Source organism: Fringilla coelebs (genome assembly GCF_963513975.1).
Source record: "Fringilla coelebs genome assembly, chromosome: 3".
NCBI classification, from domain to species: domain Eukaryota; kingdom Metazoa; phylum Chordata; class Aves; order Passeriformes; family Fringillidae; genus Fringilla; species Fringilla coelebs.
In genome coordinates, this window is record NC_140030.1 from 92,689,291 (window position 1) to 92,712,650 (window position 23,360).

A 23,360-nucleotide genomic window follows, 5' to 3' on the forward strand; every position below is an offset into this window, starting at 1 on the left:
CTAGGACATGCTGACCTGCAATTGGGAATGGAAAGTGAAAATTTGAAAACCAGTTTTGGGGAAAGTCTGATTTATAGGCTTTTCATGACACTTTGATTTTTTTTTTAATGCAAGAAAAACTTGCCTGTTGGACTAGTCTGAGAACAACTGGAGTCCATCGAGCCCCATCTAAAATAAACACTGTGATGATTTGTTGCACTAGAATTATTGCAGGAGATCCTGGACTTGCTCAGGCAGAAATCAAAACATGCTGCTGAAGTCCTTCGTTGGTGCAGCCAAAGCAAGCGATGGCTGCTTTTTCTGCTAGACCATCATAAAATAAACAGTGGGTGAAGAGTGCTCAGAAAGGGCCACCTTGGGGAAAGTTCCAAGGAAGCACACCCTCAGGCATTTCTTTTACAGGTTGCTGGTTTTTTTTGTCTGCTTTAGATATTTATTTTCCCAGTGATCACAGGGAAATTCTATGAGTACAGAAAGTTGTTCTTATTGGTTATGCAAATCACTCCTGCAAGCGTGTACCAACAGCCATTCCCATATTGCCATGGTTACATCCTTACCACAGTCTGACCTTTCATTTCACCACTAAAAAAATCCCATTTCAGCATAACGTTCAATTTAGGAAAAAAGCTCCAAACAAACAAATTTTATATTCCTTTCAAAGGATCAAATGAGGTGACTATGGCCTTTTCAGGAAATGGGCCAATATTTGCATTGCAATAATGCAATTTACTTCAAGCAGGCAAACTTTCTTGACCTGTGTTTTTCTGCTGCCCTCTGCAGAGCTGAAGCACCCCTGTGGGATTATCAGTTTTGGACTGCAGCCGCTCTGCTGGCTGCTAAATGCAGAAAAAGCTGTTAAGATCACTGGGCCTGGCTTTAGCAGAACAGTGTGCCCAAGCTGGTGTCAGGAAAATCCACAAACACCAAAGGTTTATGTCCAAAAAGGCGACAGAAGAGTCCTGCAACTTGACTTGCATAAAGGGAGAGTCCACCAGAGCACAAGCCTGCAAACTTTTCTCTCCCAAGGGTTTGGAGGGTGCAGCCTCCATTTATCCTAAATTCCCAGCTGCACCTTGCCCCCTTCCTTTCCCCATTGGCTGAGGCACTAGGAAGGTACAGCCTTCCCAAACTGCCAACCATATATTCCCCCCTTGAACCTACTATTTTACCCCAAAGTTCAGAAACTCAGGCTTGTGCAGACCCCCACTTCTTTGTTTGAGAGCCAAGCTGTCTGCGCTCTGCAAGGAACCTGCTGCCCACAGTTACAGAGACATTAAGCCCCTTTTCAAAGATGTCAACACCCACACCTTCACCCATGAAATTGTTTGTAAAGACATCAGCTTTCCTCTCACGGGGAAGGTATCCAGGCTTCAGGCTTTTGCACCGAGTGCTGCCAGCTGGAGTTACTGGGCACATTTCCTGCTCCACCAGTAACTGATACTGGTACAGCGTCAGTGCCCACTTTTACTGACCTGGGAAACAGCCCAGGTCCAGATCTGTCCTGTTACCATCTGATGGAAGAAAGGAGGAAAAGATAAACAAGCTTTTGCTTCCCAGCACTGCCTTGGATGGAGCAGATTTGAACATTCCCTTCTTGCACAAAAGAAAACTTCTGTTCCTAGGAGGGTTGGAACAAAACCTGTCTCCTGCTCCTGCTGGCTGGGCTGCTGGAGCAGCTCCCGTCTGCCTGCCTGCAGAGGCATCAAAGCAAATGCTCCAGGGCCAGCTGTGTGGCGTGGCCGTGGCTCTGAGAAGGGTGCTGTTGCGGACTGCACCCGAGGAATTGCCACATGGCCTGGCTTGGAGGGGTCCAAGGCTGCAGAGCTGGGGCTGGCCAGGCAGGGCAGGGGCAAGGGTAAGGGGGCAAAGGGGCAAGGGGAAAAGCCCATCCTTTGCTGCAGTGCTGCTGCTGGTCTTGTTTCACTTCTGGGTTTGTTGCCCCCCTTGTGGCCCTGGTAGCACAGAGTGGCATTCCTGTTCACAGTGAGAAGTATTTTCCCATAACAAGGTTTGTTGAGAGCAGAGTCTGGACAAGGCCTTACAAAGGTCTTAGAAAAGGCTGGAGCTGTGCTGGCAAAAGATCTGCAGAGCAGAAAACCATCGAATTTCCAAGCAGCAAAGCAGGAGCATGAGACCTCACAGGCCATGAGACAGCAAATGACACCAGTCATCCTTCCCCAGCCTGGCTGCAGCTCCCTCTTCTGAGGCCAGGTCAGGCTGGAGCTGCTGCCCAGGAAAGCCTTCTCCTGCTGGCTCCTCGCACATGAAGGGCTGTTTGGAAACAATGGGTAATAGAGGAAGCGTTTTCCCAGACAAGTCCAAATAAATACATGAATGAACTTCCTCTGCTCCATATCACAGGGCAGTGAGGGTTTGCTGTGTGGCTGGGCTGAATTCATTGCTGTTTGCTTCCAGAGGAAGAGGATAGTGGGAGTCCTTGTGGGGGTGTGGGGGTGGCACTTTGGAGAAGAAGTCTGCTTGGAAAAAGTGCCAATGCTGATATCACCTTGCTGCCATGGTGCAAATTAAGAGCTATTAAGTTTCCTGCACTTGGTTGTGTAATTGCACTGCAGGGCCTTTTGAATGCTGCATTTAAATGAGTCTGAAATTGGAAATAATGAAGGTTAAAACCCTCTTACACCATGATTCTATGATCAAATTAGTTCCCTTGACCCAGAAAGCAGCTGTGGTAGCAATGAGCTTTGCATTAGGAGTAAGACTGTAGATGGAAGTCTGTTGTTCAGAGCTAGCTTTAGAAAGGTACATCCACACAAAATGACTGAATTTCAAAGTCAGACAGGTCTGGCACACTGGGACAGAGACTGGGCAGGAATCTGGTGTGGGAGGAAGACCTGCAAACAGAGCAGGGAGGAAGGAAGCTCTGCCGAGAGTCATGGTGGCCCCACGAGGTGAAAGCCATTGGATATGTGGGCATGATGCATATCCCACCCTGCTTTTACTCATCTTGAATATCTGTTCATAACTAATACCAGGGAGAGCTTTGGCTAATCCAAAGCAGCATTATTCTATTTTTGCACCTAATTTGTAGCTGGCAAGAGGGTTATTAAGACTTTCCCTTACTTGTAGGGACTTAGGAACTCTACTTTTATTTCCTTAGGCTGTTGCTTTGATGTTGCCTTTATCTCCAGGGCCTCAGCTAACTTCTGCCCTGCCTGCCAGCCCACAGCTGGCCTTGGACACACTGACTGACCTCTGGGAGTCCAACTTGTCACTCTTCCACCTGAGCATCAGGGAGGAGCTGGTAAGAATTTTCTTTCTTTCCGTCCTGATTGGAAGTGGTCTGGATGCTGCAGACTGCTATGAGCAGAGCTGTGGTGTCCAAACCCTGCCATGCCCCTTATCTGTCTGGCCAGGGAGAGTCCTTCCCTCTGCCATGGAGCACACCCTGACATGCTGGATGCAGGAGGCTTTGAACTGCAAAGCATCACTCTAGTCTTCACCTTTCCAGGGTGGCTAGGAAGCGGGTGGGTGTAGGAAAACATGATCTGAAGGTTCCTGGCTGCTCTGGGCAGTGAAGCAGCACTGAGCAAGGCTGTGACAGCCTCAACATGGTTGCCTGTTCCAACAGGGAACAAGGCTCTGGGATATAGGTGACTGCCAGCTCGTGTATCAGTATCCTTGAGGATGACATTCTGCTGTGTAATCCCAGCACTCTGTCACATGCAGTGTGCCCCTCAGCTGCTCACACATGGATGCCCCCACCTGCACTGTCACATTAGTTCTAAGATCTAGCTCTGAAGGATTTTCAGGCTTTCCCCTGGCTCTGCTCCAGTAAACTCACAGACTTTCTTGGCCTTTCCTTGCGCTGTCCTGCCTGAGCCTCCCCTGGCTTCTTGAGAGCCCCCTCCTCTGCGTCTGCAGCCATCTGTAGCCTCTCTGGGTCTCTGTGTTTCATCATCTCCCATTGGGAACTCTTCTTGGTGCTCTCACATCTTGCTGATGTTCAGCATCATCTGTGCTCCAGAAGGAGAGACTGTGCTTCCCCTGGGATCCTGCTTCCAAACCCAGCAGGGGGTGTGGGTGTGGGTGTGTGTATCATCTCTGCCCAGCATGGATGCACATTTTCTCTCCGTTTGCTTGACATAGTGGAGAGGGTGAAGACTTCACAGCAGCTCTAACTCCCCCCTGACCTTTACCTCTTTCCCCCGGATTATGTTGCCATTTACACACAGAGCCCCACATTCAGCTTGGGGGGTTTCTACACTGCGTTGAAAGCTGACACTGGGCAAGCCATGCAAGCTGAAGCCCTTGATTTGTTTCAGCTGATGGAACAGCTTTTCGCTGTCCTCCCTTCTGTTAAACCCCCTGATGAGATTCTGGCATACCATGTGGCCAGGGGACAGCAGGGAGGATTACTGGTAGGACTCACAGAGACGTCGGCTCCTGTGGAGAGTGATTAGCAACTCATCATGCACTCCTGGCTCCTGAGAGCCTTCGGGAAGCTGATTAGGGCACCGCAGAAATTTATTCCTGTCTGGGAGCAGGGGAGATCGGGGCTGCAGCAGTACCTGAGCGCATGGTCAGGGGACGGGAGCAATGTTTTTCACACTATTTGTATCTGAGGGGGTGTCGCTCACAGCTCTAGGAGATGCATTATTACACTGACACTGTTGTGTTTGACATGAAGAGCTGAAAATTCCCGTCCGAGCGTGGGCATAGCCATCAGGGCACGGCGGGCGCCGGGGCCGGCAGCGCGGCCAGGGCGGTCTCTGCCGGGCCTGGGCGCTCCTCTGCCCGCCCTCAGAGGCGCCTCTCTCGGCAGCGCTTTGCCTTCAGGATCCCACTGCCACCACCGTACGGCTGGGTGCTTAACAGCGGTCTCTGCCTCTGCCAGGGATCCCACTGCCACCACCGTACGGCTGGGTGCTTCACAGCGGGTCTTCCAGCTCGGCTGGGAAGAACGAACAGCCCGGCTCTCTCTGAGGAGGACTTCCATCCTCCGGCCTCCATCACGCACTGGGGACCGGGACGCACGGCTGGGCTAGGGCTGCGCTGGGCTGGGTTCAGCTTGAGGGGATCGCCGCGGCTCGTAGGGGCCGGGCTCGGCTCTGCTGGGCTCGGCTGGGCTGGGCTCGACCCGGCCCGGCCCGGCTCGGCTCGGCTCGGCTGGGCTGCGGGCCAAAGCTCTCGGACTACGCCGCCCGGCTGCGGTGTCCCGCACTATCCGGCAGGGGGCGCCTCCGGGCGGCGTCTCGGCCAGTGGCGGCCCGCCCCGCCCCGCTGGCCCCGCCCCTCTTTGTTGCGGCGGCCAATGGGGGCGCGCCGCGGGCGGGCGGGCGGCCGGTCGCGCGGTAACGCGCGGCATGGCGCGCGGCGCGGGGCGCGCCCCCTGCGCGGCCGCGGCCGGTACCGGGGTCGGGACGGGGCGCCCGGAGCGAGCGGGCCGGCGTCGCTAGCGAGGGACCGCCCCCGCCCGGCCTCCTCCGCACGCCCGTCACACAGGCGCACACACACACGCACACACACATAAACATAAAGAGCGGCCGGGCGGCGGCGAGGCCGTGGGGCGCATCCCGGTAGCGGTCCCGGTGCCGGGCATGGCCGCGGGGCCATGACGGGCGTGGCGGGCCGCGGCGGCGGCTGCCGCGGGAGCGGCCGGCGTGCGGCGGCCGGCAAGGAGGGCGGCCGGTCGCGGAGCGCCCAGCCGCGGGCGGCGGGCGGCGGCAGCGGGAGCGGCGGGGGCTCGGAGGAGGAGGAGCAGGAGCAGCAGCGGGACGGCGGCTCGCTCTTCCTGGTGAACAAGAGCGGCTTCCCCATGGACGGGCAGACCTGGGAGCGGATGTGGGGCCACGTGGAGCGGGTGCACCCCGACGGCGGTGCCGTGGCGGCGGCCATCCGGAGCGCCTCCCGCCTGGCTCGGGTAAGGCGGAGCCGCCGTGTGTCCCCTCGTGCGGGAGCAGCGGGTGGCACCGAGCCCCAGATCGGCGTCCGGCGGCCGCCGCGTTCTGTGCGCGTCCAGCGGCCGGGCAGGCTCCGGGGCCGGCTGGGAGGAGGGAGGGTGTGACACCGCAGCCCGGAGGATGCTCTCGGGGCGCTGCGGAGAAGGATGGGGCATCTGCTGTCCGAAAGCGCCCGCAACGGGGTACGGGGGCTGCGGGGTGCTTAGGGGCTGCAGTGGGTGTCCTGGGAACAAGCAGGAAGAAAATGACTCCTTTTAGCTTCTGGAGAAAAAAAAGAAAACAAAAGTTAAAACAAATCTTAGGGGACTGAGTGAAGCATTTTGTGCAATTCAAAGCAGGTTTTTCTTTTGCTTTTGGAACGCAGGTGTTTCCTTAAACACAGCGTTGCTCCTCAAATGTAACAAGGGATTTAAAACTCAGACATTTCTTTTCCAGTATGTGGAAAGATTCCAAATGCTTTTGTCTGGTATGTTCCTCAGTACAAGCCCCAAATAGCTTTGCCTCACCCAAGTCTTTTTCCTCCAGACAGCAAATAAAATGTTGATGTCTGCTGTTGTTCCAAGGCTTCCTGACACTGTGCTGCCTTACTGATCACAATGTCTTTAACACTCTCTGCTTTGGCAGACTTTGAGCTTGATTCATTCCCACATCAGGCAGCATTAATGTGAGCTGACCGCTGAAGTCTGGCTTGGTTCATACCCCTCTGCATGCTCGGGTGAGATGGCTGGGCTGCTGCTGTCACGGTCCAAGCTGTCAGTGATACTGACATGAACCATATGCCTGTTCTTTTTGTGGAGTAGAAAGGAAATTCTGTGCGCAGGGAAGTCGAAATCGTGTTGTGTAGTGCTGTATTGAGAAGGTGCTTGTCAAATAAGCTGCGGGCTGAAAAGGCCTTTCATCGTCTTCTGCAATGTTCCGTCCAGTGCAGGTGCAAAAGGGACCATCTCTCTCCACTCTGCTCTCCTTGTGCAGGAACCAGCCTTTGTTTGGATGGGGGAGCCTATCCAACTGAAGAATAATCAGGTTATACTGAGTTTGTGGTTCTTTTTACTTGAGGTGGAAATGAAGGGGCAGGGACTGGGCAGAACTTCTTGTTTCAGCAGCCTGACCAGCTTATGCCAGTCTAGATGGCCTGCAAGCCCATTTGGTGTTAAGAGATGGCAAAGCATGTGCCAGACTAGACTTTCATCCTTTACTTCCCAGCTCCAGAGCATGTAACTTTTACAGGTGACACCCATGGTGACTGACAAAGCATCTGGTGAGAGACATGCCAGTGGCTGCAGTGTGCTAGCCTGCACGCTGTATTCCTGTGGGAATGTCCCAGAGAGCATTGCCCACGGCTTCTTCCTCAGGGCCACAGCTCTGGGCTCTCTCTCTGTAGCATGTGTGTAAGCTGGGCAGAATAAAAATGTTTTGAAATCTGCCTGGCCACATCATTTGATGTTGATGATCAGTGCCCAGTGCTGTAGGAGTTGTACTCCTCCAGTACTGCCCAGAAGCAAAATCCCTGTTACAGTGATTAGTTTCTTCAGGGGCTGGAGGACCTGGTGCCCTCTGTGACTAAATAGCTCTTGCTGGCTAAGTGTGGCACCTCTGGGGTCAGAGAGTAGTTTGGGGACTGTCTGGCCCTTATTAGGGCCAACAGAGCTCAGGTGAGCAAATGAAGGTTAGGAGCAGGGTTTTTTTTTTTGCTAAAGTGGTAGTGGATTACCAAAGTTGTGATGGTAATTTCTGGATCGGAGTAGGAATGTGAGTGGAGACTTGGTCCTTAAATGGTGGTACAAATTATTTTAATTGGCTTGTGCTGCAGGATATGTGTGACCCTGCAAAAGACTGGGTACTGCTGTTTGGGAGTGATGAGGGAAACTTGTGTCTGTGAAAAGATGATTTGTACTCTGCTTGCATGGATAGTTGGTTCAGGCTGAGTGAGTGGCATGTGCAACTGCTCCATTTCTGCATCTGATCTGTTCTTAATCCCTAGTGATGGGAGAGAGTTTTCATCCCCTCTCCAAGAAGCTCCACTTGATTGCTCTAATCATCTTGGCATTAGTCTCAGCAATCATACGCACAGGGTGTAAGTAGCTTCTGCCTGTGTCTGTGAGCTTGTCCTTACTGGAGCAAATGCAAGCTGCAGAGGTGCAGGGCTGCATCTCTCTCGGGAGGCAGAGTCCTTACAAAAAGCTGGCTTGTCTGCAAGGGCACTTTTGGAACCTGTGGGGTCCCCACCTCTGACTGTTGGCTTGAGCTCTGCAAATAGTGCAGGCTCACAGTTTGGAAGGGCTGTGCAATCCTTTACCTGTTCTGTGATCTTGGAGGTACTTGGAGAGTGTAATAAATTAAGCCTCTCAGCAGCTTTGAAAACTTGCCTGTCAGCTTCATCCGTGCTGAGTAACAGTGTGCTTGCAGGGGGAGCTGGTAGGAAATGACTTTCTGGTCATTAAGTGAGACAGTGGAGTCAGGCAAAAGGAGTTCCACACAGGATATCTGTGGTGAAGTGACACTACAGCATTTCCAGCCATGGGATGAGTCTCCAGCTCTGCCACGTGGTCTTGCACTGCAGCAGCTGCACTGTCTGGAACTGCTATTCCTTGGAAAGACTGATGTAAGGTCAAGGCTTTTCATCTGACTCGTCTCTGAATTTCACTTGCTTTACAAATTCATGGTCTGTAGTGCTGTGTCTGCATTTCCTCTTGGCATCCATGACCTCTTGCCTGCTCCTTGCTGCTGTGGATGTATACCAGGAGCTGGAGGGCTGCATCCTCAATCACAACAAAGCTGGGCTTTCCTGCACTTGTATCGTGCAGCCCTGGCTTCTGCTCCATGCTGGATGGGTGCCCAGGATCAGCCTCCTGCAGCTGGGGCAGGAATCAGGGAGGGAAAAATGTTTGGAAGGAGTGGGAGTGGTGTATGGCTCCCAACTGCCTGGCCTGGCTGGCAGCATGGTGTCTGTGCTGCTGCCCTGCACTGGAGAGAGGAGAGCAGTGCTGCCCTGTGTGAGCTCAGGCTTATGGATGCTCCTCCCTACTTGCCCGAGATCTGGAGGGGCTTGAGCCTTCTGTCTCAGCAGGCCTGCTGAGGTAACTGGAATATGTTCTAGCCAGTGGGAAAGCCCTGGTTCTCTTTTCTAGGCTATGCTCTGGTATCTGACACCATCATCCTCCTTGGATAATATGATCACCTACCTTGGAGATGGGGAGCACCTCACCTGGAGTCTGAACCCGTCCCCTTGGGTGAGGGTGGCCACTGTGGGTTTCAGGAAGGGCTGTGTTTGTTCACACGGCTGCTATCCCTGTGGGATGCTGTCCTGGGTCCTGTAGCAGAGTGAGGGCTGGGAAAAGGGTGAAATATCCCCACCTCTGCAGCAGCCAGGCCCCTCACTGGCTGGGGCTCCCATTGCCTCGGTGTGTTGTGTAAGTGCAATGCATGCACCTGGAGCTTCTGCATCTTTGAAGCAAAGGACTGAGTGTATTGGAGCAGAAATGGCCACCCCAGGAAGGTGTGACAGCCCTGCCAGAATTCCCTTTGTCAGCTCCTGCTGCTTCTGGAACTTGAGCCTTATCTGGTGTGTTGAGTCCAGGTGTGTTTTCGTGCTGGAAGGGACAGGTGAATAATTCATCCAGCCCAAAGGGGCTGGGTGGGAAAGGAACCTGTGGAACCAAAAAAAAATTCCTCTAATGAAGAGCTTAGGCATGAAAATCATGATTAAGAAGCGCTAATGAGTCTTGCTCATAACTCCCACTGGTGAGAGGAGACAGCCCATGTGTGCAGGCGTGCCGGCGCCCGTGTAGCACTGGGCTGGCGGGGGCGAGCTGGAAGCCTTGCCATCTGCTTGCCACTTACAGCTTGTTTCTGTCTGCCAGGAGTGTAGGAGTCTCTGGTTTGGTGTTTTTTCCCCCCTTCTCCAAGGTGTATTTATTGCTTCACTGTAGTAACTTGCTGCATGTGGTAAATTCTGGGTTTTGTTGCTTTGAGATTACCGGTGCTCATTCTCTGAAAGCAAACACACAATCTTAACAGAGATGGGAACTGCAGAGGAAAGTCTTTGTGGCAGAGATGCCCCATACGACCTGAACTTGCTGTTCTTATCAGTAATTGCTGACTTGAAGTATATTAAGGACAGTGATATGTCACTTTATGAGCTTTAAACTATGGTTACGACAATGTGGTCCCACAGACACTTTTCTTTGCACCTTGTCGCAGCTGCTCAAATTGCTGCTTCCTGAATTTGAATCTGCATTAATATTGAAATTGCTTCCTTCACTGTGTGTGTGAGAATTGTGCTGACTTCTTTTATTCATGCTGCCCACTTTAACATCTGCTGACCCCATATTTTGCAGTCTCACCCCTGGAATAAGTGGGCTTGGGACAAGGCTGTGCCCCTTTCCTGCATGGCTGCAGGCTCAGGAGCCAAATAGCTGTGGAGATTAAATGTGGATTGAGGGCCTGCCTTCTTAAAATGCTTAGGCACAAGCAGATGTCTTATGAGATTTTGGAAAAATCCCATTATGTTGCCAGTCTATATCTTTAAGTGTCTTAATGTCATTAAATATTTGGGTACCAGGTGGTCTTCTAGGTGCTCTCCCTCCCCAGCAAGCATGCTGCAGACATATGGCAGATGGGAAATTACGCAGCCTAAGATCCTTGTCTCCTTTTATCTTTCCCTTGTGGTGAAGGAGGCCAGAAATTAGACTTGAGATTGCTTCCTCGGGGATGGAGAACAGCAGGGTCAGTACTGGGACTCTGCTCATCCAAACTGCCCTGCCTGCCTGCATAGGGTGGTGTTTGAGGCATGCTGGAGGCTCTGATGATCAGCCTGCCACAGCCTCTCTGTGCAGGGCTGGCTCTGCTGCTGGGGCAGCCCCCGTGGTCAGTGGGATGACTGTGCCTGATGCTTGAGTTCACGTGGGGCTTAAGCCATCTGTGCTGCAGCATTGTGTTGCACTGAGCACATGCCACTGCTCAGTAAATCACTTATCTGCTCTGCGGGGAGCCGTGGCTGTCTAACCTCTTTATCTTTTTCCTTGTGTCCAGCCCTCAGTGCCGCCAGTGCCAAACTACAAGCTCTCCATGTCAATCCCAGAATGGCTCCAGGCAATACAGACCTACATGAAGATGCTGCAGTATCCTTCTCGAGTGTGTGTTCTCCGGAAAGAAGGCTGACTTGTGCCTGCTGTGAATTAACAGAGCTTTACTGAAGCTTTAGCTGGTTGCGAGGGCTTGGGATCATTTGGGGGTAAAGGGATGCCTCCAGGGATTTGTGATAGCACCAGCAGCACAGAGCTTGTCATAGCAGTCCTCTGGGAGATGGAATTAACTTTAAATTATACTGAAAAATTTAACTGAAGTGACATTGGTGGGAATAGAAGTGCTTATTTTGAAGTTGATGTATGAGGATATTATGATCGGATCATGATGCCTGGAGAAATAGTATGGCATCTTGTCATAAAGCCACTAAGAGAGAGCCAGTGCTGTGGCAAAGCCTTTCTCCCTCTGCCTGGGCAGCCCCTGTGGGTTCCCTGAGGACTGCCTGTGTGCTCAGCCTGCAGGGAGTGCTTGTCACTGGGTTGAGGGGCACGAGCAGCTGTCCTGACCCCAGGGTGGGCAGGCTTGCCTGTGACACAGGAACTGACCAAAGGCATCTCCCTTCCAGATGTTCCACCTTGCTTGGGGGATTCATCAGGGATCTACACATCTGTCTAGCCTGTCTGTCACTGCCCCATGCCCAACTCCTGCCTTTCTTGCTGACAGATAATTTCAGGGAAGGTTGCTGGCCCAGATGCTGCTCTTCTATTTCCCTTTTTCCCTAAACTCTGCCTTTTAGTGTACGTGGGGAAACTGGGGGGATGAGGAATGAGTGTGAAGTGCTGGTAAGGATTAAGAAGGATATGGGAGGCAGCTGGAAGAGCATCCAGAAATAGCAGGCATGGTTAGCTTGGGGGGAATTGTGGCTGGGATCAAGGCGGCGGCCGGGGCTGGAGCTGCAGCAGCTGCCCTGGGCAGGGAGGCTGGAGCCTGCCTGCTCTGCAGGGGGATGGTGCATTTCTCTTCTCTATGGAAGCCACTTGGCCAGGACAAGAGGCTTCTTGCTCCCTGGGATTGTGCCAGAGAGGACACCGTGTCATACAGGGCTCCAAAAATTACATTATCCCCCACCTCCCCCCGTAGTGGGTTTGAAATCCTGCATTCTGCTTCGTAGCAGGAGCAGGCCTTGGGCACAGGGTTTGGATCTGTGTTCAGAAAAGCTTCAAAGTGGGCTGGGGAGCAGCATCTGGGCTTCCTTTGAGGGTTGAAGGAGGATGTATGCTTTTTGCAGAGCACCCTGAAAGGGCCTCAGGAATTAGTTTTGAAGGCAGGAGGGAAGTAAAGCCTTGTTTGTGGAGAACTCTGAACTCTAATTGAAGTCAGTTCAGAGCATCCTGGTGAGAGCTGGAGTTTTTATTTAGGCTATGGTTATACATCCAGCAGCTGTGCTATTTGTGCCTTGCAAGCAACTCTTAGCTTCCATGGGGTCACCTGCTTGTGCCCTGGTATCTGCCTTGGTATCACCAGTTTTACTGGCATGAACATTCTGATGGGAATAGAATTTAGGTATTAGGTTAGGAAAGAGATTCAACTGGAAAAGTAACCTAGTAAAAATAAGGGCAGTGTGATTTTTTTTTTAATTTTTTTTTTTTTTTTACAAAACTCAGTTGGGTTTTTTGTTTTGTTTTTGTTTTTACTGAACAGATTGTTTTCCTGGTCTGATTTATTGTGTTGCTGCTTGAACAGAGATGCACAAGGAGCAGGGAAGAGGCAGCTTCTGTTGATGCTTCTGTGGGGCAGCCTGTGCTTCTAGGAAAGTGGTGCTGAGATTTGGTTGACTGTCTGCTGGCATCATTTGTGAGGAACATTTCTGCAATTAGTGTTAGCTAATGACCTTGACTTGCACATAGCTGGTTGTTTTCATTTCAAGAGCATCGTGTTTTTAGAGAAGGGTTTGTATTTTCTAAGTGTGAAGGGATGCACCTGCAATGGTTTTGGGTGACAGGTCACATGTGAGCCATGAAGGAAATAAGTTATATCAGACTGTGGATTATGTTGATTGGTTTGGGTAGGCTATGAAATCTTTCTCTTGCCCATGTGGGAGACTTTTTTCCAAACTTGCAACCTAGTAGTGAGCAGGACCTAGTGGAAAAGAGGATTTATAACCTTCAAATGCTGAATTTGAGTGTCATTTTAGATGGTCAACCTTGATACACGACTCTGCACCTACTGCTGTTAATAAGTCATATAAAAAGACAAGTGAAAAGTTTTGCTTTATTTTACATGCCATGTGTTTCATATCTGAGAGTCAATGCCTTTTACTGTGTGTTTAGTGTTTCAGCAGGAATTGAGAACTGAAATTCACCTTTTCAGCAGTGTTATTTTATTGCTTGACTGTTCAAGTTACTTTCCCTTAACAGACAAAACACAGATACAATCACACGGGAACACAGTTCTTCGAGATCAGAAAAAGCAGACCTCTGAGTGGGTAAGTGTCCCTGGAATTGGTCTAGTGCCCTTGTCCCTGATCACCTGGCATTCAAGCACTGCAGCACCATGGCATGGGAGGGCTCTGTGCCATGGCATGTCCTCTGTGCCACAGCTCCTCTGGCAGGGTCAAAGCTGCCTCTGTTGCTGCCTTTGCAAGCAGTGTCCCAGCTTGCTGCGGGGTGGCAAAAGCACCATCGAGCCCATCGAGTGGAAGGGCTGCTCTTGCTCAGCAGCTGCGTGGGAGCTGCTTGGCTGCAGGCCAGAGCTGCATGCACAGGGCTGGGAAAACTCTGCTTATTTATTGGTGTTGGGCTGGGAGGGCTGGGCTGCTTTTCTGGAAACTGAGTAAGTCCTGATATTCTGGTTGTGCTGAAATGCCCTTTGCAGGTTGTATAGGAGGGGATTAGCTGTGTGAAGTGCAGCAGGAGTTTGGACATCCTGGGCACAGTGGTTTTCCCTGGAGGCTCACAATGGACTGTTTAAGTTGTGTCTGTGCTTCTGCCTTCTGCTCATCTTGCTGTTTTGTCCATGTGGTGGGCTTGTGCTGGTTGGTGATGAGTTGTGCAGTCAAGTATGAATGTGCCCAGGGAGACTGGCAGCAGAGAGCTGGGGTCTCCTGTGTGTTAGAACTGCATCCTACTTAGGACAGCTCTTTAACAGAACCTAATAAATTAGCAGGTTAGGGCAGGAAGGGTGTTGACAGCATTATGCTTTTATTTTAGGGTGAAATTAAGATAAGCAGAATATAATTACTTCTATGGACTGCTCTTTAGCTCTTCCCAGTTCTCTGTCAATGAACTGATGGTCCCTCTCTCTAAAATTCCAGTTCCCATCTCAGCTTTGTGCTTCAGGTTTTCATCTTGCTGACAGCAATCTTTCTCACCTCCTTTATCTAATGTTCACTACTCTGGTGGAGCTAGTTTAAAACAAATCTTGTGCCTTGAATGATAGATGGGTTTACAGAAGCTTAAACCAATTTTCAAGCTGCTCACTCATTTTTAAATTTGTCCCATTACTTTTTTCAAAGGAAGTGAAGGATGAAAATGAATTATGCTCAGCACTTACCACTTAAAAGGTCGTTGTCTTCCTGGGCTGGATAAAAGCCTGGCTTAGAGGATGGTGCTCTTTCCTAGAAGGGAACAGATACAGTCAGTGCTCACAGCTGGAGATGTGCCTGTGGCTTTGAATCACCTCCCAAGTGGAGTCATTTCCTCTGTTTATCTGCCTTAGTGTTTGCTTGGGGGTGAGTGTCTGTCTCCTCTCTTGTTGCTGCTGGGAACCCCTTGGAATGGGGTGGCAGGACTTCTGTGCAGCTAAGGATGGTGCTCCTGGAAGTGGTCCAAGCCCTCAGGGGCTGCCAGCTTTCCAGGCACAGTTAGCTGAACACGGTCTGTGCTGGACCCAAGCAGTGTAGAGTGCTAAGGCCTGTGCTGCTTTGCTCCTGAATTGGGTGGATGGGAGTGCTGGGAAGAGTGGAGCTGTCAGGAGCACGTGTTGCTGCCCAGATTCTGCTGTTCTGCTGTAGGGCTCTAACACTTGCTTGGCCTTGGTTTCTCCAGTTTTGAGAAGGAGAATGCATGCAAGGCTGTCTGAAGTTCCTGTCATTTTTATGAAACCAAAATTCCAGTTGTTTTTATGAAACTTACAGTTTCTGGTTTAGATTTCAGAGCTTTTAAAGTTTACCTGGCCGTGTCAGGAGAATGGGATCAGACTATTTTCAGTGGTCCCCAGTGACAGGACAAGGAGCAATGGGCAGAAGCTGGAAGTTCCATCTAAGTATGAGGAAAAAAATGTGTACTTTGAGGTTGACAGAGCTTGAACAGGCTGCCCATAGAGGTTATGGAGTCTCCTTCTGTGGAGATATTCAAATTCTACCTGTGCAACCTGCTCTAAATGAAACTGCTTTAGCAGGAGGGTTGGGCAGATGGTCTCTGGGGGTCCCTTCCAACCCCAGCTTTGGAGTTTCTGTCTGAATAATGTGTTGAGGTGTGCACAAAAGCTTCCCTTTCCTTCATCTGGCCAGTTTTCATCAAAGCTGAAAAATCACTTACATCTCCAAGTTTTTTTTTTCCTGGGAGGTGTGTTCTACTTTGCAAAAAATCAGCTCCTAGCATGGCAATGACAGGTGTCCAGTGCTGAGGTGACAGGAGCTGCTCTGAGCAATTCCTGTGGTGTGAAAGGCCTCGCTTGCTGCAACACAGCGTTTGCAAGCTGATCAGGCAGGATGCTGAAGGCCTCCAATTGCTACTGGCTCTTGAAAAATGAGACTGTTTCCCAGGGCTTTATTGACACTAAACATATTGCTGATTTCATAATGTGAGGGCTCAAAGCTAGTGGAAGTATTACAAGATCTTTGGCAGCTTCTCTTCAAGACAGCAGTGGCTGGACACAAAGAAGCCGAGTACTAGATGGAAATTGAATATTCATAAATTCATGTCAAAGTGTCCTAAAGCAGCTGGGGCATATTAATGAGTTTTTCTATTATGGAGGGAGGACTAGATATTGTAGAGATTTACTGCCAGCATCAGTGTGATGTATGAGGAAATAAAAATGCATGGCTGAGCATAGGAAGAAGAGCATAAATCATCTATGGGAGCTCATTAAGGGATATAGTCTTGCTATAAGTCAGTATTTACAGTCTCTTTAAAAAAAGTTACTCTTATTATCAACTGAAATTTTAGAGTGCCAGACCACCACGTGGATTTGTCTAGACTACAGATAGCATTTTTAGAAATGCTAGATTTCTGTTGGCGTAGCTGTGTGAGCCAGAGTGGCAGAGCTGTGAACCTGTAAACTTGGTGTGCTGTTCTTGTTGTACTGGCAAACCGTGTCTGAAAATGTGCCTGGGTGTGCTCTCCTGAGTTGGCTGTATTTGCATAGAATCCAAATTTATGGGTGTAGCTACATCCACTGTAGGAGTGCTTTGCTAATACAGGTATCCTGGGACAGTGCCCTTCACAGGCTTCATGATGTGCCTTTTTGTACTAAAGAGGTAAAGGGCACCCTGTGAAGTTCAGCTCTGCTGATCCATGTCTGTATGCATGTGATATGAATGTTTCAGACACCAGTAGGACTGGTTCTCCTTTTGCCACACAGAATTATGCTGGCTAAACCTATATTAGGCTTTTGTTGGTACGACCAGTCTGATAAAAAATGGTACTTTTGACTGACATAGTCATTCTTTTTAAAGCTTCCAGGCATAGATCATGTGTGAGCTTTAGGAAAAAAGTGTATGTCTGGATATCTAGTAATGTCTGTAACTGTGAATTCAGTGTCAACAAGCTGCTACTACTGGGTTTACAAGGAGAGATAAGCCCTCTGGAAGCTTCTGTTCTAGGATGCAGGCATGAGACGAGAAACAAATTTTTGTCCTCCACAGAGGATCTGGGGAGGTGAAGTATTGTTAAGTGCCAGCTGAACAGGGGGACCTACAACTGAGGCAGAAACATTTGGGTTGGTTCTGTGGTTTTTGAGGAATTGGAGCCCAGAAGCTGCTCTGCGAGGAGGGAGAGACCTTCAGTGGCAGCAGATAAAATGTGTGATCAGTTGCAGGAAAGGGGCATGATAGAAGCTGTCACGTGGCAACGATGAACCAAATAACAGGGAAGGGCAGATGGGAAATAATACTGTTTCCACACACCATGTTATTAAGGAACACTGATGGGGCTGTAAAGAAAAGTGGGCTCATAGCATTGCCAGACAATAGACTCCAGAAGGCATTTGAACATCTGCTTCTCTCTTGCACAAAGGGGGATGTTACAGATATGGTGGGGTGTTCAGCATGTGGTGGAAATGCTTTTGCTGTTGCAACACTGTTTTTGAGAGGATTCACAAGATCCATATCTGCTCTGCTGTTTTATCTCCTTTTGCTCCTGCTGGTGCCTTTCGCTTCTCTTTTGGCTTCGTTATCATGAATGAAGCTGTCAGGAGCTTTAAAATCTCCTTCTCCCAGGTTTTTCTATAGATGTCATGCAAATACATGGATCTGTGCAAGGAGAATTTTGTGGGAAAATGTGCTGGAAGATCTCACTAATAAATTCATTCAGTCTTGTAGGAGTCTTTCTGGTGAAGGTAATGGGGAGCTTCTCCTAAGCATGGTCATCCCTGAAGGGACTCCAGTGTGATTGGTGCCAGCTGGTGAGATCCTCCAGTTTTGGGCATGCTGAATGGTTTTAAGATTTTTCTAACCTGTATATGAAATTGAGTGCCCCAAGTGAAAAATCTGGAAGCAAAAGGAATTAATGATTCCTATGAGCTGTCTTTAGACACTGCCATTTTAAACAAAGCATCCTGAAGAGGCAAAGTCAACTCCTTTCAGGGCCTCTGTTACTGCAGGAAGCAAGGGAGATAGTCCTGCTTTGTTCCTGAAAACACTGAAAGAACTCTGAATCAATTAACAAGGAAGTATCCCTATCTGCCAAGGACTGGGTCTTGAGGGAGGAACAAGCAGCCTGTTCCTGTTGGCTACATTTGTTAGAGGCTGAAGTGTTCACTGTGGTCTGGAATAGAGATCTGCCTGGCAGACCTTGGAGTGGTGTAAATGCCACAAAGAGGGGAGCTGCAGGGTGCTTGTCTTTGACTGTAGCAGTCTCTCCTGGAAGAGATGGGCAGCCCCCAATGCTCACTGGAGTGTGGGGAGAGGGGGACTGTGGGCTAATTCCCAGCTGTCTGAGATATAAGAGTGTAAAGAATAGCTATATATGTGGGCTCTTTTCAGGTAACTGTCAAGATTTAATGAAAATCCCAGAAGCAAACCCTGCTAAGGCAGGGAATTGAAATGCTCGATGCTGTTTTTTAATTCTTTTCTGCCTTCCTTAAAGCTTCTTTCACAAGTTTAATTGCAGATTTTCTGGTCACTATTAACATCTGAGACAGTGTGATAGGAATTTAGGAGTGAGGGAAAAGAGAGAAAGGACAAATCAAAGAGCACCTGTAATGAGCTGTTCCCAAATGAGCTGAATGCTCTGTCATTTGCCATAGGTCGTTTGCCACAGATCCCTTAGAGAGCTGACAAGCAGCCTTCCACCATGAATATTTGTGTTAGAGAACGTGGGGAGGGTGGGTGCTGGGGAAGGCAAAGATAGCAGCCTTTAAAGAGAATAAGGGAGAAGATAAGTCTAGGAACTTAATCTGCAGTTCAAGGGAAGGGAAAGGCAACATTAATGTTGTTGGGCACTGTTTGTTTCTGAGAATTTTCTTCTGTGAGCGTGTAAGAGCTTTTGTCAATAAGGGAGAAGACGTGGATGTAATAACTCCTTGTTTTAGTGTGGCTTTTGATAAGGCCACATCTTATCTCTGCAGATAAGGCAGGGACCTTGAGTCTAAATAAAACTATCGAATGTAATGACCCAGCTTGGTGGAAAGCAGCACGTAGGAAGTGGCACTTTACCAATCTTGCCTAGCAGAGATTGTGAGTTGGGGTGTGCAGTGTCTGTCCCAGCTCAGTTTTCCCTTCATGATGTGGGTAAGACTAATTGTATACTGATGGATGATTTGCAGTCCAGGCTGGACAAGGTGACAAGGCTTTGAAAAGTGAAACTGGGATATTCAGAGTGATCTCTTGGGCTGGAACAAATAGGAGATAATTTAGTGAGGGCAAATATATTGGAGAGTTTGGGAGTAACCAGCTGTGGAGAGCAAAGAAGAAGATGAGCTTAAAAAAAATAAGAAACCAAACAAAATTCACCAAAAAAGCCCAGCCAGAAAATCTCCACCCCTAACAAAAGAACCTCCCAACCAACCTACAAAAAAAACCCCACCAAAAACACCACCAAAAAAACCCCACAAAAACCACCAGAACTCGATTCAGTATGGGCCAACAGACAAAAGCCATCAGCATGCTGGCTTGGATGCAAATATGCACTGAAAGATGGATTCAGAGGAAATTGGTCTGTTTATATTGTTGTGGGCTTAGCCAAAGGCCTGTGAGAAGTGAGTTGGTTGAAGGGATTCCAAAATTGAAAGAAACAAACATTGTCCTAAAATCATAACCTCAGGGGGAGTGAGGGAGGAATTAAATAAAAATTGGTGTCTGCTTTCTTTTTTTACAGAGAAGGTAGATTACAGTTTTTTGCATATACAAATGTCTGCAGCAAGAGGAGAGATGATGAATGGTCTCCATGCCCACTGTGGAGAGCCAAAACAGCTCCTGATTTGATTTGCAAAAAGGGAAGGATTTAGTTTAAACATTAGGAGACCTTCTTAGATGCAAGGTTAAGTATAGGATAGATTAGCTGGTGGGTTCCCAGGCTTTTGAGAAGCCAGTTGAAAGCAGACTGAGAAATAATCTGTGGGGAGTGATTTAGATTTGGCTTGAGCTACCTTGGGCAGAGCAGTGGCTTGGGGGTTCTCCAGGGGCTCTGCTTCCAATCCAAACACAGGGTTTGAGGCCGTGCTTTGACTCAAGCTTGTTAAAAGTGGAAGAAAAGCTCTCAGTGGCTCCTGAACTGGGTCATGCACATAAACCCTGCAGTCTGTGCTGGAAATGCAGAGAGGAAGCAAGCTGTTTGCAGAGCGCTCCCCAGGAGTCCAGGGTGGCTGTGTGTGAGGGCACAGCCTGCCCAGAAGTGCAGGTGGTGCTGCTTTGCTGGCAGCTGGTGGTGCCTCCTGGGCAGTGCTCCCCTTGCACAAACCCTCCCCACTGTCCTGCTCCATTGGTGTCTGAGCTGCCAGGTCCCACTGCAGCTCCTGGATCCAGGTGCAGCCTGCTGTGTGTGCCTGAGGAGGAGATGCTGGCCCTGCCCCTGCCCCCCAGGCTGTGTTAACCAGGCACAGATCACACCAAATGGCTTTCAGGTAAATGGTTCTACAACTCATGATGCACATTGATAATCATAATTTCTTTTTTTTTTTTTTTTTTTGTGACTCCCATGTAGTTAGACAGGAAATCCAGTGGATTATCTTATTTATGGATACCTCCCATGCCTCATCTACACATAACAAATCTGAGATAGAGACTGGGCTTTGCAGTAGCCACTGCTGTGACCAGTAGGAGCCTCTGTGGGTGATGAAGGAGCCCCATTGTGTGCCCTTCCCAGGGCTGCTCTGTGCTCCCAGCAGTTCTCTGGGGTTCTGTGCCTGATTGTGAGTGTGGAGGAGGCAGGCAAACCCTAATTAGTCTTCTGGGTGGTTGTTTACAAATGAAAAGATAATTTCTAACTTGGATAAATGGGACATGAAATGGCTGTGACAGGCTGTAATAGCAGTGGAAGCTCTGTTGTCACTTGTATTCAACACAGGGTTTAAAATGCATGAGGTGGGTGAATCAGAAGGTGGGGGAAACAGACTGATGGTTTCAGATGCATATTTTCATAATCTTCTCTAATACAAATATTTTTGTCATTTAATCTTGTATTTCCTCAAAGTAGGGATCTGTTTACAAAGCTCTTCCCAGAGAAAGGATATGGATAGAGAAGACTGCAAAATAAAAATTATCCTCTGGTTGAGTCTTCAGCTGTGCTTTTTTGCGGGGGCAGTTTTTTGGTGTGGCATTGGATGTGACTCTTCTGGCCTTTTTTAGGCTGCTTCGTTTTGGTGGTTTTTTGTTTGTTTTTTTTTTTTTTTTTTTTTTTTTTTTTCCAAACTGTCCAGGATTTCAGGATCTGTTTGTGGAAGGGGATAGGTTACCTACTAGGTTAATAGTGCAGTGTCAGTCTGGCACAACAGCTTTCTCAGCTGACCTGAGGTTGCTTATTACAGTGTTGTCCCTGTGAAATAATTGTTCTCCAGAGATAGTGTCTAGATTGTAACCAAACTTTGGGAACTTGCAAAATCCTGGGCATGCGTAGTTTCCTGCACTCCTGCAGGAAATGTTGTGGATTTTGCCACTTTCTCTGTCCACAGGAGATGTGGAGCAGCAGCAAGACAATAACTCAGTGTGCAGGGATGTGGAGTGTCTGTGTTGGTAGAGCTTTCTGCAGTGCCAGCTTTGATAAAAAGGCAATAAATTCTGTTCTGCAGCCGTAACTATGGGATTATGCAGGCATTTGTAGCTTTTAGGGGGCCATGTACCTATCCTCTCTATCGTGGTTTGTTTGTTGTTTTTGCGGCAGAGAAGAGCCAGGATTATTTTGAAAACAAGCTGAACTCAGTCCTGCTCTGGGATTTCCATGGCTGCCAGCTCGTGTAGTTCAGTCTGAGGTGGTGCTCAGGGAGTTGCTGCTCGATGCAGAGAGGACTGCATTCCTCCCATTCACCTTCAAATCTTTTCTTTTCTCTTCCTTTTCTTTTCCACCACCCCAGTCATCCTCCAGAAGTTTACAGGACCCTGACAAGTCACTGAAGGGAAGAATCAAGTTCTCCAGCTCTTGCTGAGATAAGAACTGGAGGTGCTTGGCTCTTGGTGTATGAGAGGACCTCTTGATTCCTGTCAATTGCTCTAGCTGGAAGGACTGAAAACTGTTTTGTTTCTGTTCTAGGTTAATGGAGACAGCAAGAGAAATGACCAGGGAGTCCTTACCTATCAAATGCCTTGAAGCAGTTATCCTGGGGATGTATCCTTTCACGTGCCTGTGACTTTTCCCACTGCAGCTCTGTTGAATACATTGCCCCTCACAGATGGTGTTTGAGAGAGCTGCAGCCAAAGGTGAGTGTCAGCGACTTGGGAAGCTGCCCTGGTATCCAGCACCAAGTTGCTGAGTTGCCTGGGCTTGTAGGTGGGAGTTGGGATGCTGTGGTGGTGTTTGCAGGGGTCCCAGGATGAGGGAAGAGACGAGAATCTTGACTCCATGTTTCAGAAGGCTGATTTATTATTTTATGATATATTAAAAAAATTATATACTAAAACTATACTAAAAGAATAGAAGAAAGGATTTCATCAGAAGGCTAGCAAGGAATAGAAAGGAATGGAATGATAATAAAATCTTGTGACTGACCAGAGAGTCCGAGACAGCTGGACTGCGGTTGGCCATTAATTAAAACCAACCACGTGAGCCCAATCAAAGATGCACCTGTTGCATTCCCCAGCAGCAGATAATTATTGTTTACATTTTGTTTCTGAGTCCTTTCAGCTTCTCAGGAGAAAAATCCTGGCAAAGGGATTTTTCAGAAAATATCATGGCGACAGGATGCTGTGTGCCAGCTCACCAGTGTTGTGATTTGGCCATGCAGACTTTGTCTCCTGCCCTGGTATTCTGCATAATATCAGGATCTGATCCAAAGTGCCCAGATTAGTCCCTTTCTACACAATCCTTGTTTACTTTGTTAGCATTTCTCTGTTGGTTGTTGTTGGAGCTTGGTGGCACCCAAGGAGGTGGGTTCTGTTCTCTGTTTGTCTGGTGTTTACCTGGCCAAGTCATGTTAGCTTTTGTTTCTGAACCTGCAGCTGTGCTTTGTGCAGAAACATGTGTGGGTTACAGTTACACATTGGAGCTTCCCCTTAACATAATGCTCGCTTCCTACTCAGTCTTCAGTCATTGACACTGCCTTGCTTCTCTGCCCGCTGGTGCTGTCACTGACAAATCATCCTGCACCATCCTCAAACACTGGAGGAGGGCAAGGCAGGGCTGCAGGAGCAGGTTGCCAGACACACCTTGTCAGAAATGATCAAGTTTCACTTAAAACAAATCCCAACTAAAAATAAGCCCCTTAGCAAACCATCTCCTGGGATGTCTCTGCAGCGTTTTGCTGGCTGCTGCTGCCCCCTCCCGTGGGACAGGGAGCTGGCAGAGCCTGGCAGGTAGTGCCTGTCAGAATCCATGGCTGCTGGGGGTGGGAAGGGCATGGGCTGAGCAATGTGTGCCAGGGACAGGCCTCAGGTTGCAGTCTGAGAGGTGGCTCTGGCTGACAGGGTTTCCCCTGGGAATGCTGACAGGTGCTGCATGAGCTGGAGGGATTGGGGTCCTAGGGGCTTGATGTCAACAAGAGACTCAACCCCTTCAAAGCCCTTCCCAAAGGAAAAATCACAGAATTGTACAATATCCTGAGTTA

The 23,360-nt window shown here is 49.2% G+C and overlaps 1 protein-coding gene across 1 annotated transcript in view; it reads left to right on the top strand.

The window, feature by feature from the left end:
* Nucleotides 1-5,572: 5,572 nt before the first annotated feature.
* Nucleotides 5,573-23,360, top strand: part of VASH2 (vasohibin 2) — a gene marked incomplete at its 5' end in the record, with an annotated part of 32,230 nt that continues 14,442 nt past the window's right edge. Inside the window, 4 exons of the mRNA XM_084202744.1 lie at nt 5,573-5,881; nt 10,953-11,041; nt 13,375-13,431; nt 21,851-21,925. Of these exons, the coding sequence (XP_084058870.1) occupies nt 5,573-5,881; nt 10,953-11,041; nt 13,375-13,431; nt 21,851-21,925 (530 nt within the window). The remainder of the gene's footprint in view (nt 5,882-10,952; nt 11,042-13,374; nt 13,432-21,850; nt 21,926-23,360) is intronic.